The sequence below is a fragment of the Miscanthus floridulus genome, chromosome 9 (assembly GCF_019320115.1).
Source record: "Miscanthus floridulus cultivar M001 chromosome 9, ASM1932011v1, whole genome shotgun sequence".
Lineage (NCBI taxonomy): Eukaryota > Viridiplantae > Streptophyta > Magnoliopsida > Poales > Poaceae > Miscanthus > Miscanthus floridulus.
Window position 1 is genome coordinate 23,723,932 of NC_089588.1, and position 16,531 is coordinate 23,740,462.

General features: G+C 46.1%; 1 protein-coding gene across 1 annotated transcript; it reads right to left on the bottom strand.

Moving 5' to 3' along the window:
• Nucleotides 1-3,954: 3,954 nt before the first annotated feature.
• On the bottom strand, nucleotides 3,955-5,460 carry LOC136479475 (uncharacterized). The gene is made up of 3 exons (XM_066477334.1): nucleotides 4,758-5,460; nucleotides 4,327-4,675; nucleotides 3,955-4,240 (listed from the first exon to the last, which is right to left on the bottom strand). The coding sequence occupies exons 1-3, from the start codon at nucleotides 5,458-5,460 to the stop codon at nucleotides 3,955-3,957; spliced, it is 1,338 nt and encodes a 445-aa protein (XP_066333431.1).
• Between the last annotated feature and the right edge of the window lie 11,071 nt (nucleotides 5,461-16,531).

The window sequence follows — 16,531 nt, forward strand, 5'->3', positions numbered from 1 at the left end:
CTCTACTCCGCTCTACTCGCCGCCCTTCGCCTCGCCCTGGTTTCACCGAGAGACACCGGGCGTGGCCAGCCGGTGCGCCATCCCACCACCAGAGCACAGCCCGCACCCGCACTTCCGCCTGCACAGCGCAGCATCGCCGCAGGATTATCACGGCAGCAGCCGGCCTCTACCTTGCCGCGGTAAGCACAAGCTACCACCTTGCCGCGGAGCCGAAAATCCATCACCCCGGCCGTGCCACTTGCCGAAGCCACACGCTCGACGCCCCGCCGTTCGACCGCCGACTCCGGACTCCATCCCCGTGCGCGTCAGGGCGCTCCGGCTCCCCTGCCATCACTGCAGTTGGGGCGAGAAGCCTAGAAACCGAGCCAGCCCCGTTAGGCCTTCCCGGTACCAAAGACCGAAAGCCCTAGGGCCTAGCCCTCCCTCGCCGACGCCATGGACGCGGTTGTGCATGCAGGTGCGGTGGCACCTTCCCCACGGTCACGCTGGCGCTGCTCAGGGGGGCCTCGTGTCGAACGCCTGCTGTGCGGATGCCTAAGGCCCCCTTCCCTCTCTGTGATTAGCCCTACAAGGCGGAGCGGCCCATTCCGGTTTCCAGCCCATCCGAGCCTCTCCCTTCTCTACTGCCTGGATCTGGCCCAGGAAGCCTGTCGGCCCGCCAGTAGCGTCAGGCCCAAGCCGTGGCCTTGTGGGTAGCGATTGCAGCCCGCCTGATCCCTGCCTTTTTCCTGTTTAGCTGTTTTCAGCACCTATCCATCTTCCCAAATTCATTGGTAATTCATCCTAAAATCTAGCGCTGCCTCCAAGTGCAGTCCTTGTGTTTTCCTTTGAGTCAGTTTTGTTGTGGTTTTATTGCTTCTTATTGGTGGCCGTTCTTGGCTTTTTCTTTGCGTAGCGACGGCTCAAGCTCGGATGGATCCGACGATGCAACCGGAGACGATGGATCCTGATGGTGGAAGACCCCGACTTTCGGAGATGCGTAACACTACTTCCTCGACATCGCAGGTATTATGGCAGCACCTTACCTTAGAGAATCCTATTAGGCATTGCAAAGTAGAAATGTTAGCGCTTTACTTTTATTCATTTGCTAGAGTTAGTGATGCATGATGTTGCCTGAGCCTTGATTGCCTTGATTGGAAACCTCTTCATAGCTTCGCTCTCGCACTTATACATTGACTACCTACTTGCTTGCTTTTACTTCCATCATTATATATGCCTTGTTATGTGATGTGATGGTTGGTTGGATGATGTGGTTGCTGGATCGGGGTTCGCCGTGAGGCTTCCCCGTGAGATAGTTGGTAAGTTAGCGCGTCGGGAGTGTTGAATCCCGTGTGGGTGGTGGGGACGGGGAGTTCAGGAGATATTCCTTGTCTTGGCCTGTTTCTTTGGTGATATCAGCCGGAGTGAGAGGATTTACCCTGGAGGGGTGCACTGGGTGCATGGAGTTCCCCGGATATGGTTTTGATGGATATGATTGTTATGTGACAGGCGTGAGGTGGTGGCTACCCGTGAGAGTTGGGCCACGTGATTCGTGGAAGGTGCTCGCTCTGGCTAATTAAGGACCGTCGTGGGTTGATGCATAGAACATGGGACTATGTTAAACGTGCACGCCACAGGCCCTTTATGAGGCGGGGCCTGTTCTGTTGAGTTAGTGTGGACTAAGCCAGTTCTATGGAAGAAGAGGTGCATGGGGTTTTGCCCTAGGAGCACAGTGAGAAGGGTGCCGACGATTTTTCTGGCTACCCTAATCATGATCCCAATCGTATGCATCGTGTCGTATGCTACTCCACTTGGGGGCAGTCTGGTGAGGAATGTGCTAGTTCTTGAGTGGTGTTTGCCTAGACCACAGACACGGTCGATGATGGTGATCTTATAGGGTACATGTGTCCACACTCTGCAGAGTTAAAACAATACGTATAGTCGCGATATTGGTCATGATCATTCCTATGAACTGTTTCATCCTGCTAGTCTTCTCTTGTGCTTCTTCTCTCCCATAAAGATAGGTCCGGCTTGAGGCCGTTGTGATGAGGGGCATGCGGAGGCTGCCTCATCGCTTAGACTGAGAGCATGAGGCTGTTGTGAGGGATGATGAGTGGTGAGATATGATGATGAGTGAATGGTGAGAATGAGTGCTTGGGTTGGGTTTTTGAGAAAATATATTATATACATGGACGCTTTTGCATGCGCTAAGGATGCAAACTACATCCAAACTATTAGGATCGCCACATCCATTTATTTTCTATTTTCCACTAAAGCTCATCTGTGCTAATCATGGCCTGCACACATCTGGCAGTGTGTAATTATTTTGACTTGCAGGGGTGTTGAGATTAGTAGTTGGTTTGCAGTCTAGTCTCAAGGATACTCGTGGATTGGAGAATCGCCAAGCTTCGCTGCTACTAGTAGAGCCTCGGTGTTTTGATTGATCTTAGCCTAGAGGGCTTGTAATTAGTCCAGTGTTATTATTATTTTTGTACTCTGTTGTTATATGACTTCGTAATCAACTGAAAAGTGGATGCCCGTGACAGCTGAGGTATCCTGGGACTATCACAGAGGGGCAAGAGAGCTGAAATTTCAAGTTTTGAAATCATGGTTCGTTTCATAGTCCATGCTTGACGGTTGTATTTGGACTTTTTCCCTATTTTTTATGATTTCAGTAAATTGACTTGTTTCATGCACAATAGTTTATGCACAACAATTATGATAAAAAGCCTGACTAGCTATTTTATATAAGAATAGCTCACTATTTTATTGCTTTTTAAAATTAAAACAATTTGAGGTCAATAACCCGGAGGCAATTCTTATGGTGCTTTCTATATAAAGAAAATCATAAATCAATAAGATATATATTACTTATTCTTTTGGGGGGAGACATTTATATTACTTTTGTTAGAGAATTAGAGAATACATCACAAAACATCATTGTTGTTGTAACGATAGACAGTGCCGCCAATTTCAACAGTTGTCAGCCAGTTTTAAGTACCACATGGGGTTACATATCTCCGTAAATGGACATCCCCGGTTCCACTAAATGGAGGTCCAACACACTGCAGATAGTGTGACCATACTAGGATATAAAATTTGCTTCATATTTCTATTTTCAGGTTGAATCTCGATGCAACCCGACGTCCAGAGACTTAGTGTTCAAAGCACGTTGTTTGCAGCATCCAACGGAACAAAAGACACAACTTGAGGGACGCCAGTTTTCTTGATGTTTGAACATGTTTTCTGATCAGCAGAACACTATATGGGAACACAAGATTAACAACAATTAACAAACAATCCTCTACATCTGATCTGTTTGGACAGAACCAGCTTCCAGGTCTTGTTGTGGACAAGCAGACAACCTCATATTACTGTTCATTAAAATACTGCACAATCACCATCTGATATACTGGCTATATATATAGGGCTGTACAGACAAGCAGCACTTGCTAGGGATCAGTACTACACTTGTATTTACTAGTACATTGAGTTGGATGTAGCTGGAGGTACCATCTCCAAGAGAATATAAGATTTGCAGTCCATTTCTTCTCCCAAAGTGCCTATTTGTTCTTAACCTCTTGTCTAGCTGTTTCTTGGAAGGAGCTAAAATGCTTATGGAGGCAAGCATCCGATCTGAGCTCAGCACATGAGGACAAACTGATGTTTTGATATTGATTTTGTTAGATCTTGGAAGCTGGCACAACTCACTAGTTTTGTTGGTAGTGTATGAACTTATTCTCTTGCTGTCACTGTCAGCATGTTATGCTGCTGACAGACTGTTTTGAATGATCCTTGTGGTTTGTTCTACTGTTATGAAACTTAATACTGACATCATGAAGTATGTCAGAGAATCTGCAGAGAAAACTAGGATAGATTTTCAGCCAGAATATGCACTATTACCCAAAAAAGGAAGAGAATTGGGTTAAAGGAGCAATAACAGTGAAATGAAACAAAATTAACTAATAAGTTATACTACTGGTTATAGCCACTGTAAATGACTACAAAGCAGGGCAGTATAGCTCTAGGATTGAACACGAACAGTTCATCAAAATCTGAGTAGACCCCTTCCCTGCTGGGGCTGACAGAGTCAAAGTGACAGTCGTCCTCTGAAGACTTCTCGTCACTGGCCTTCTTGACTCTCCCTGCAACGACTCTGCAAACCAGCATTGCCCTCTTGTCGCTGTCCGACAGCACCTGAGCCATGTCGTGGGCGCGCCCGCTCGTCGCCATTGTCGCAATCTTCCCATCACCATCCACCCTGACACATTACAGAAATGTCAAATGGCCATTCCACAGAATGATTTTACATGAAGAACTTGTCATAGATGTCTGAATGTTTGGTACCTGAAACCGTCCCTGATGATGCTGCACAGGTTGCACTGCGCGGACGACGGGGACCGGCACAGCGCGGTGCCGCCGGCGACGCCGAGGGAGCAGGTGAAGCTGGTGCAGTGGAACCTGAGGAGCTCGTTGCCGTCGGCGACGCAGCGAGGGTTCTTCTTGCCCTGATCGCTGCTCGCCCTCTCCCTGATGGTCTCCTTGTACTGCTCGAACCTCTTCACGGTCCTGTCACTGCTCTGCACCTTGAGTATCTGCTCGATCTTGCATACCGGCGCCTGCTTCCTCAACCAGCTGGACTGGAAGATGATCTCCACGATGTTCCTGCTCGTGTCCTCGGGCCCCAGCTCTGAAACTGCAAATGTGCAAGAATGTGAGGCTTGAACAAAGCAAGATGCCATTTTTTTAAGGATTTTGAATTGAAGAGTTCAAGATACCTGCGTGCCTGGTTGCTCTGTGGAGCTCGAGCGACTCTGCCTTGTTGAACACCTCATCACAGTCGGCGCAGGGGAATGCGGCGGCGGCGGCGGCGGCAGCAGCGGCGAAGCTCCTGGGGTCGAAGACGGAGTGGCACTCGTAGCACCCAGAGAGCTTCCTGATCTGCACGCCGCGAAAGGAGCTCCCGACGGAGGATAGCGGCGACGAGAGCGGCGAGGACGAGGACGTCGTCACGGTGGTCGCCGCCGTGGTGGTGTCCGAGTTGAAGGACGACGTGGCGGAGATGGCGGCGGCGGTGGAGGCGTACACGGCGTCGACGTCGGGGGCCCTGAGAGACCTGCTCGAGGCGCTGCGTCCAGCGCCGCGGTCACGGTCCCGGCTCATGACCGAGCTCTCCTTGGTGCTGCAGATGGAGCCCGCGCACGTCATGCTCCGGCCGATGCTGATGCTCCTCTTCTTCTTGCCGCTGCTGCTGCCGTTGCTCTGCTTCTCGCCGTTGCTGTTCTTGCTGTCTGTTGCTGCGGCTGGTGCTCGATGAGCTCTGTCCTTGTTGGAGGTGGAAGACGGGTAGTAGAACCCCATGGACCTGGCCATCCACGACGACGACGACGACGACGAAGACCGAGACGGCTTCTTCCCAGCTCCTCTGCTCATCTTCTTCGCGGTGACTGGACTCGTTGCATCCATTGGAGGACAAGGCATGATGATCTATGTATCTAGCTGGCCCTCCTCCCTCTTCTTCTAATCCTTTGTGAAGTTAAACTTTGTTGGGAGGCAAAAGGGACTTGCTGGAACAAAGGCACTTAGGTGGTCACTTTAGGCTACTGCGCTGCTCCATGATTAGTATACTATTAGCGCCACTAATAGCACGATTTTATTTCGTAATGGCGGGCGGCTGGTGGAGGCGAATGAAAAGACACGCCGCAGCGCCACAAATGCCAAGGAGGAAAGCCTGGAACAGGGCTTTGCTCTGTGTGTGTGCGAGTGTTTTTCATGGATGGCATGGTCTGAGCATGGGCAGCCTCCAATGATGCCCCCAATCCAGAGTTATTCCTGACCCCCCGGGATGGGCCATGTGATGCGAGCCAGCTTCTGTTCCTCTTTTTTCTTAGAATCTGGAGGGACAAAAGCCTTACATTGACAATTTTAAATTAAGGTAAAAACTTTATAAGAGGTTTTAAGAAACAAAGAAGGAAACAAAAAAGATGCTCTTTGAAAGGAGTCCTCTATAGTCTTGAATATTCAGCTGAATCCCTTTATTTGAAGATCAACCCATTTCTTGCTGTCCATAACTCCATATGGTCCAACACATTAGGATGATTGGGTGGTCTATTGTATGTATCCTACATATACTCTGCTTGTCCAGAGAATCGCGCACGTACAAGTTGTAAGTTGTTTAGCGGCAGTGGTTGTACCAGGGGTGTACGAACGGGCGGCCTAACCCAAGATTTGCGCCCGTATGTGGATGGATCAGGGTGCTTGGCTTCTTGTTGCTGAATGCTGAACACTAAAACCTTGAGCAAAGCCACAGCACACTACTGGTTCACGGGAGGAAACCCAGGAACACAACTTGGCATGCATCTGAGTGAACCTGCATTTCAAAACAGGAACAAACAACCATGGTTTTTGTGCACAGCTGCGTGCATGGTCAGCGAGTCAACGAACAGGCCGGCGTCGTTGGCTGTGCAATCGACCGATGGTGATGAAAGGTTTGCTGCACGCAATGGCCTCAAAAGCCCTGCGATTACACTGCCCCTCATCATTAGCGGAACACCCAAACGGCTACCTCCCTATACACTGGTACGATCGAGAAAGAACTCGAGAAGAATGGGCGTGCGTGAGACTGAGAGCGCTTTGCGGTTGATCCAGTCTGGATTGGCGCAATCATTACCGTTGCGTCTGCGCCGTGGCTGCCAATCCATGATTGCCCCCATCCAGGCCTGTTGCTCGATTCCATTGGTGCGGTTTTCGCGCCCATGAAGTTTGCAGATTAGCAGAATATAGTTACATATACACACGGCTGGTATGCCCAATCTAGAATTTCACAAGTCATGCCATTTCGCACTACACGTCAAAGTCACTAGTAAATCGACAGCACTGGTGCCCGGACGTCCGGACGCCCGCGCCAGCTGCAACGCTGCGCCAACGCTTGCTGCACGCAGAGGCAGGGCCCGCCCACGCCGCTCCCCCACGCTTCCCTACGATGCATGCGCCAGCGCCTGTTGCACCACTCCCCTCCACGCCGGCTGCGCTGTCCCCTCTATGGACGGCACCCAAGCAGCAGCAACAAGAGGCTGCGGCAGTTGGCTCACATTGCAACATGCACAACACTCTCGATCTACTTTTGAAACATCTAGATAAAACACTTGCAACATACATACGAAACAGTTGAAACATTCGAAACATGTGTCTGAAAGGCTTGCAAAATACACATGAAAAACACTTGAAAATTACTTGCAAACATACGTGTGAAAACATATGCAACATCCTGATAGAATACTTGCAAATTGCGACATAAAAAACTTGCTGCATCAGAAGACTAAAACAGATGAAATATTTTGGAACATACTGTTGCAACATATGTGTGAAAACATATGCAACATGCCTCTGAAACACTTGCAACATACATCTAGAAACAGATGAAATATTTTCAATAAATGCTTGCAACATGCCTCTGAAACACATGCAACATATGCAACATGTGCAACATTCACCGATCTACTTTTACGACATCCATTTAAAACAATTGCAACATACATCTAAAACGCATGAAACACTTGAAACATATATATGCAACATAGTGGAGGGGAAGCTGGGCCGGTCGATTCCGGTTGTCGGGTCGGAGACGGTGCCGAGCGGCTGCGTACGAGCACCACTGCCACCAGGAGCGAGGAGCGCCATGGGCGTCGGGGTGAGAGTGGGTGCCGCCGGGGGTGGGGAGGGCACCACGCCAGGGTAGGGGAGAGCCATCCACTCCCCTGCAACACCACACACCCCCTCCATGGATCTCGCTCGTGCTCTATGGATCTCGTCGCTGGCGTGGGGGAAGGGCCGCCAGGTGGGGAAGAGGATGCTGGGTGGGGGAGGGAGCGCGCCGGCATGAGCAAGAGAGAGAGAGAGAGAGAGAGAGAGAGAGAGAGGAGCAGCAGGCAACGCCCGTGTGTAGAGTGAAGTGGAGCGAGGCCAGGCGGTATTTATTTAGGCGAGCTACGTTCGGAGGGGAGTCTGGCGTCTGACGACCGAACAGGAGCATTACCGTTTGTAAATTGTAACTAAGTAGCTCATACATTCATTTTGTATCTCACTTTAGTGAGTATCACATTGCATATTTTAGATCGATTCTATACAAATTCAAACTAAAAAAAAAACTGGAATCGTAAGGTTTTAGATCTTCTTGGGTATAACTTTGGTTTAGGTCATTTCTCCATCTTGAGCTCATTTTGGAAAAAAAATAAAAAAAAATGAACCTTAAAATATTAATCTTAAAACATATTTTTAGGTCCTAAATGATTTCAATTTTTTTGAACTCGCATATCTCTCTGAGTGATATAACATTGGTTATGTCATTTCTCAATCAGATGTACTTTGAAAGAAAAATGAATTGGAAAATCTAACAAAACAAAACCCGATTTCTGAGCACTGAATGATTTTAAATAAAAAAGTCGCCACTACAAAGTTTCAGGGTCATTTTTTCGTCCGAGGCCATTTCAATGTAAAATATTGAATTTGAAATTATGAAAAATTAAAACAAAATTTTTGGACTTAAATGATTTTAAATGGAAAACTTGTCAACTATAAAGTTGTATATGTTTGAGTACTACAACTTCGATGTCTTCATCTGGATTGATTTGAAAAAATTATGAAATTTAATCTGCAACACATACTTTAGAGACAGACCAAATTGCCAACCAATTTCTAGAGGCAGCTCAAATTCCCAACCGCCTTTAGAATTTAAGGCATTTCTAGAGGTGCCTAGTAATTCCAGCCATCTAGAAAAATTAATTTATACATATATTTTGCATGACCACTCTATTTCCAGAAACGCATCCATTTCTAGAAATGATAATTTTAGAGGCAGTTAGGTTTGTCAACCACCTATGAAAATAGGGGGCATTTTCTAGAGCTCAGCCACCTCAAAAATTAACTTCTAAAGGCAGACTGGCTCAAGAACTACTTTTAATGGAAGATTTTGATAGAGTCGCCTCTACCCTAAAACGTGCCTCTAAAAATGGGGTTTATGTAGTACTGATATATATGTAGTAGTAATATTACTAGTTGAGTTGGTTTCTTTATTGGGTTTGAGGGCTCCTTGATGAGTATTTTGGGTGGGGGTGTTAGGTTGTGGTGGAGGGTTTGTGTTATGAAAGTGCTAAACTGATCCTGGACGTCCTTCTGCTGTAGTACAACACACTCGTTAGTCGGCACCTACAACTTCAGAACTTGCATTGTGAAGAAGACGAGCAATATATAAAAGTTATTTACTCCATTACAAATTATAAGACGTTTTGGTTTTTCTTGATACATAGTTTCTACTATATATACATAGATATACATACATAATATAATAAAATAATATATATAGAAAAAATAAAACATCTCATAATTTAGAATGGAGGAAGTAAACATATAGTATATACATGCCTCCTCGTGCACTCCATGATTATTGGTCGTCTTGCCTCTTATCAGACATCAAAATCATAAAAACATGCATGGGCTCATGATGGGGCACGCTCGCGGTCGTTCACAGCTGCTCTCGATTAGGCAGGTATATAGGTAGCTATAGGCCACTACGCATATGCATGCATGCACAGGTTTGAAGTACTTGAGATATTTTGCATGATTGCTCTATCGTTTCTTTTGATACGATAGGTTGCAGTCGATGCCGGCGGCACTAGTTTGTTTTCCATGTTGAGGCGCGGATCGGCCCTGCAAATGGGACATTTGGTTGTTCAGTTGTCAAGCAATCAAATCACAGATGATACTATGACTCAAAAAAAAAAAAATCACAGATGATACTTGGACCTCATCTTCGGTCTTAACTACTCGCTAGTCGCTGCTCAGTTCGGCGGTCACCACCTTTGTCTTTTTTTTTTTAATGGAATCACGGTAAAGATTCAGACACTCGTATATGCAGGGGCTTGTTTGGTTAGGAGCGTGAAGCAACTTTGCCTGGCCGGTCTGCTGCCTGTAGCCTGCGTGTGCCAAGTTGGGTTCATGTCCTGGTTAGCTGCCTGTGCCAGGCAAGTAGATCCTCCGACAGGCCATCAAAATCAAGCGCCTGGTGCCTGCACAGAAGTTACCTGGGCTAATAATGTTCTTTAGTTGGTTGACTACCTACGAAAATCATGACACATCTTAATGAACATTATTTCTAAGTAAAAGCTTTGTCACCATATTTATCCTTTGGCCAAACATATCGGAAATTTTTACTAGAAATATATTTCCTATTTAATCTAATATTAAACACATGACAACAATTTACTAAATTATATATTTAGGTTAATCAGATTATAAAAATACATGTTAATTACTTAATAATTATACAAAGACAAATAAAAACACACATTATTTACGCATATTATAAATTAAGAAAATTCACTTATTAATTATCTGTTTTTTATTTTTTCACCGTTTGTTTATTTACATATATTTTAGGTATTATTAATTAAGAATATGAATTAATTACCTCTTCCGTAGACAAGAAAACGCATGATCTCTATTCATTAGCTTTCTCAGGTCAGGCTTCAAACCAAACGAATAACTCTCAACTTGCCTGGCTAGGCAGATTCTTTTATAATTTCAGGCAGCTATCAGGCAATACTTTTCTCTAAGCAAGTCATCTAGGCTTCCATCTAAACAAGCCCCTATAGTTAATCACCCAAATGAACATACGGACATACTTTTATCAGTCTCAAAAGTTTATGCACCTTCGTTATCATTAGCCAATTCGTCAACTGGCTCCATACTCCTGTATAGCAGAGAATGCTATGTTAAAGTATACTCCATTTGTCCCTTTTTATCCATAGCTATAGAAAACTGTGTTGGTCAAACTTTCTTAAGTTTGACAAGGGTTGTAGAAATTATATATTAGCAACATCTGTATCCCCAAATGAGGTTATTTTGAAAATAGATTCAATGATTTATCTAATGATACTAATTATGTATCATAATATCAATGTTTTCTAGTATATTTGACTTTTTGGGAAACACAACGACAGATAAATAGGGTTGGGGGAATATATATTAAAACATTGATAGATATTTTTTGTATGTATAGTTAATCAAAATAGATTACTTTTCTACCTATATATTCATTTCCCAACACAAGAATCAATTAATACTCTGTAATCTATATACAGTCCTAAACATGTTATTATCCTTTGCGCGTCTTCAATATATACTTAGTTGAAATCAAAGCTTAGATATATATACTAGTTCTTGTTATACCCCATTCTATACATAATGAATCTAAATTTCTGCTTGCACATTTTGTATTATTAGTTCTTGCAATTTTTTACCCATGTGTTAAATTGAAACTCTAGTGTTTGTTTAATTCATTTCTTCTTTTATCTTACTAAAAAATTGATTCTATGCTCCAGATTAAACTCTTATAGTTACAATATCTCTGGCATGAACAATCGTTTCAACCGGTGCACCACTACACTCAAGATGTTAATTCACTATATACAAGAATTGTATTTGCGTTAATATTGTTTAAAATAAATTACCTATATTAATATCATAATAATCAAGTCAAAATATTAATAGAACAAAAATATATAGATGATTATAGTATACCAAATTAAATGGGAGATGTTTCTTAGTGTGAAAATTTTAAGATTTTTTATCCTTTTTAATGCATCTCATAAGAACTAGTGATACTGATATACGGAATATTCAGTGGCCGAGGCGCTCAGTGATCAATGTTAGATTGCACGATTATATCCACCCAAACAGATCTACTAACACTACTACATAAACGATTTCATGAGAAACTGCCCAATCATTAATGGAGGTGGCCACAAAATATACGTGTCTCCTAAAATACTCTAGAATTTTTGAAGTTGGTCATTTTATTTAAGGTGGAGATCACAAATTGCCCAGCCCGTCTCTGAACATAGATTTACGAAGGCAGTCAAAAATAGCACGTCTCTCAAAATAGATTAACAGTCAGAAAAAAATACCGAGGCCCAAGAGGCCCAAGAGACCCATTACCTATGTTCACATACATATACGTGAGTTGGGGTTTGGATGCTCCTCAGCACTCTCAACTGGCTCACTCACCTCTCTCAAACTTGGACTCTCTCATCTCTCTTCGCATGGGGGGCGGCACCAGCGACGGTAAAAGCTCTAGTTTGGTTTTGGTGAATTGATGAAACCCTAAGTGCTAACCTAATTTATCAAGTGATCATGAGATAGGTAGCACATTCCAAGTGGTGAAGCAAATGAAGATCATGACATGATGATGGTGATGCCATGGTGATGATCAAGTGCTTGGACTTGAAAAGAAGAAAGAGAAAAACAAAAGGCTCAAGGCAAAGGTATAAATGGTAGGAGCTATTTTGTTTTGGTGATCAAGACACTTAGAGAGTGTGATCACATTTAGGTTTGATAGCCGTACTATTAAGAGGGATGAAACTCGTATCGAAATGCGGTTATCAAAGTGCCACTAGATGCTCTAACTCATTGCATATGCATTTAGGATCTAGTGGAGTGCTAACACCCTTGAAAATGTTTGTGAAAATATGCTAACACATGTGCACAAGGTGATACACTTGGTGGTTGGCACATTTGAGCAAGGGTTAGGAACTTCACCGGCGGAGTGTCCGCCCGTAGAGTGCGGACAGTCCGACGGTGCCACTAGCGCCCTAGATAGAAAAGACGGAGGTCACTGTAAGTGACCGAACGCTGGTCTCTATTGGACCGGCGCATCCGGTCAGTGGCAGCAGAGGGGGCGCAGCGTCGGTCTCTGACCGGACGCTGGGTCACTTAGTGACCGGACACTGGAGGGCTGCGTCCAGTCCCGCTGACGTGGCAGCACATAGAGGAGACGCCGAGTGACTAGACGCTAGGAGAGTTCAGTCGAGCATGACCGGACGTGTCTGGTCATGAAAAATCATTTCTGGATGCTTACTGGAAACGACCGGACGCTGAGGTCCAGCGTCCGGTCACTTTGAGCTGCTGTGTCCGGTCGTCACTTGACCATTGAGATTGGGCGATCAACATTTGAAGAGAGGGGACACGTGGCACGCATCACATGACCGGACGCTGAGGTCCAGCGTCCGGTCACCCCGTGTTGTGCCCAGTAAAGGGGTACAACGGCTCTATTTCATGGGAGCTTCTATTTAAGCCCCATGGCCGGCTCAAGCTCACTCTCTTGGCCATTTGTATTGACATAGCAACCTTATGAGCTTAGCCAAACCCCTCCCACTCATCTCCATCATTGATTCATCATCTTTGTGAGATTGGGAGAGAATCCAAGTGCATTTCTTGAGTGTTTGCATCTAGAGGCACTTGGTGTTCGTATTTTGCTACGGAATTCGCTTGTTACTCTTGGTGGTTGCCACCACCTAGACGGCTTAGTGCTGTAAGGATCGTCGAGTGGAGAGTGGTGATTGTCTCCGGCTCTGATCGTGGTGATTGTGAGGGGTTCTTGACCTTTCCCCGGTGGAGAGCCAAAAGGAACTCTAGTGAATTGCTCGTGGCTTGTGTGATCCTCATCTTGTGTTGGTTGTGCGGCACCCTATTGAGGGTTTGGCGTGTGATGCCAATTAGCGCGTGAACCTCCAAGTGAGTCAATCGCCACAACGAGGAGTAGCTTGCCGGCAAGCAAGTGAACCTTGGTAAAAAAATCATTGTGTTCATCATTTAATTCTTAGGTGATTGGTCTTCATTGTTATTCATTCTTGTGATTGATTGGCTCCTTCCTCGACACGGCAGTATAACCTTCTTTCTCACTCTCATTACTTTACCGCAAACTAGTTATCAAGCTCTTTAGTGTAGCTAGTTGTGAGAGCTTGTTAGTTTGGTTAGTGTAGCTCTTTAGTTAGCTTAGTGTTGTGTCATAGCTATTGTTTGGGTAGAAACTATATAAACTAGAATTGTGGTAGGTGGCTTGCTATTTTAGTAGGCTAGCGCAACACTTGCTTCACCTCATAATTGTCTAACCGGTTTGTTAACTGTTGTTGTAGAAAATTTTAATAGGCTATTCACCCCCCTCTAGCCATTAGGACCTTTCAGGCGGCCATAGCGGTGTCGGCGGTCATGCATGGCCCTACGGCAGCTATTACGATGGCGGGCGGGCATGGGGGGGGGGGCGCTAGGTAGGGTCCTCTTGGCAGTGGTGGATCCGCGACGGGCGGACACATAGGGGCTGTGCAAGCACTCTCTTGGCGGTGGCGGATCCGCAGTTGGCGCACGCGCGGGGGCCGACGAGTCCTCTCCCGATGGCGGCGGACCCACGGAAGCCACACGGGTCCTCTCCCAACGGCGATGGACCGACGGGAGCCAATTCTGGCGTGAATGGTCACGCAGGGCCCTTCCTAGCAATAATGGATGCATGAAGGCCGCACGAGGCCTCTACTGGCGATTGCGGATGTGCGCGGGCCACATGGGGCCTCTCTCGGCGATGGCGGGCTCGCATGGGCCTACCGGCAGTGGCCGCGTTGGACGTGTAGAACAAATTACCTAAATGAATGAACGGCAGTGAAGGGAACATTGGTCGTCCATGTAATGGTAATCACAGTGAGAGGACGAAAAATACTTAACCGATGGCAACTCATATGGTTGGCTGCACAAGGTGGAAACTGAGAGAGCGGTTGCGCCCCGTGACAAGCTTGGTAGTGACGGAACAAGGCAGATATGCGTGAAACAACAGTTGGGTGCTAGGTTTTTCCTTCCGCACCACAGCAACACACGAGCATATTTGCTAGTAATATTCTAAAGCCTAAACAATTCTTCAGTGTCAGACATATTGGCATGCAGGATGAACTTGACGGCCCAGGGCACGCACGCTGCTGGAGATGACGTACGTATCGCCTGATTGGTTGCAAAAGTCCAAACTGTTGTACCCTAGATGCATTGCATCCTTAATTTCGTAAAAATATAAATGGGCAGATTGTATTTATATTTACAGGTTCACATGCTTTTTTTTGTTCTTTTGAAGGCAAAAACTATGGTGGAGGTCCTGACACAGATTTTTGTTGTTGTTGTTGTGATGTTACTTTTACATGTGTAATATAAGGTACAACACGCATGTTGTATGCATGTTGAATTTGGTTCTGGTTACGTATGCAGAAGCGCCCGGACGTCTAGTGGACAAAACACTCTCTACCCCACTACCCCTGACGAGACTTTGGCATGACCAGCCAGACTAATCTTGGCACCCCTGCTGTTAGAAATTAGCCTCCATAGAGGCAAGCTGTCGGCTGATCTCCAAGTGCGGAAGCGTTGATTAGATCCACTGAGATGAACATGCAAGACCACATACGACACTAGAGGCATGATATTTATTAACGAGGTTCAGCCGAAGCCTAGTCCCTAGGGTGCTCCTCCCCAATCCTAGCAACACCGGCCGCTCTAGGGTCCTGGCAACATGCAGCCGCCCTCCCACGAACCTGCCTCTATGTCGTCATGGTTACAACAGTAGCCCTCTTCTCATATTTATGAGCAGACCGGGTTATAGAGTCCTACCCTAACTCTACCCTATACTACCAAATACAACTCAGAGTCCTAGCGTAATCATACTCGTACATAATATTCGACACATATCTAACACCTGCTACACTAAGCACATTGATCATTGACGCTTCAATCGAGCTGGGACCTCCTCCAAGCGCTTAACAATGTCAATGGCTCCTTGGTCCGAGCCTCCAAGGTGGAGGGGCCACCGAAGACTGCATCACACGCCACCCATGGCTATGTCGAAATGCTGGTCGGTGTTGTTGCTCTCTACAGGTTTGTTGGTGAAGCTCTAGTCCTGATCACTCCTCCAAGCGCTTAACAACATTATGGGCTCATTGTTCTGAGCCTCTCACGTTGAGACCGAGGACTGAGTCACATGCGCGCCACCCGTACGTGGTTGAGTCGAGATGCTGGTCGGTGTTGCTGTTATCCACGAGATCATTGGTGAAGTTCTAGTCATGATCGATCAGGCCGTGTAGAGGTGTCTGCATGGCGGTCACCTCTTGGTAGGTTGCTGCCGTGTTTCTGAGCCCAATAATAAGGAAGTTAGTGAGGATTCCGACAACAGGCTTTCTACACTTGCTTTTGACCTCCAAGAACAAGATCTTTGCAAGAATTGGTTTCTCCATCAAGGATGTGCTCACGGTCGTACTCAACGAAGACGTCTTCGACATACAGATCCATGTGGTGTGCAAGTGCGGGTGCACTGATGGCCATGGTGTCCTATGGACTGGTGAGAATCATGCAGATGATGTGCGGGGCCTCCTCCTGTATGATCAGCTCGGGATCACAAAGCTGCAGATCGCCAAGTTGATCCATGACAAAGTCCGAGCTACCGAAGGAGATCATGGTGCCGGGAGCGAAGGCTTCATGGATGTCGATGTTGTTGATGAAGACCCTCCAACATTTATTTCTCTACATTTGGGGTTGTGGCCATCTCTGTTAGGTAATTTAGGATCATGGATGAGTTTAACTCAGATCGCCCCAGCGCCTGCCAGTACCACCACGCCTTCGCGTGCTCAATGCCTCATGTTTGTTCTCCTCCAATGTCACACATAATTTTTGTTGCCAGGCCACACCTATCAACTAT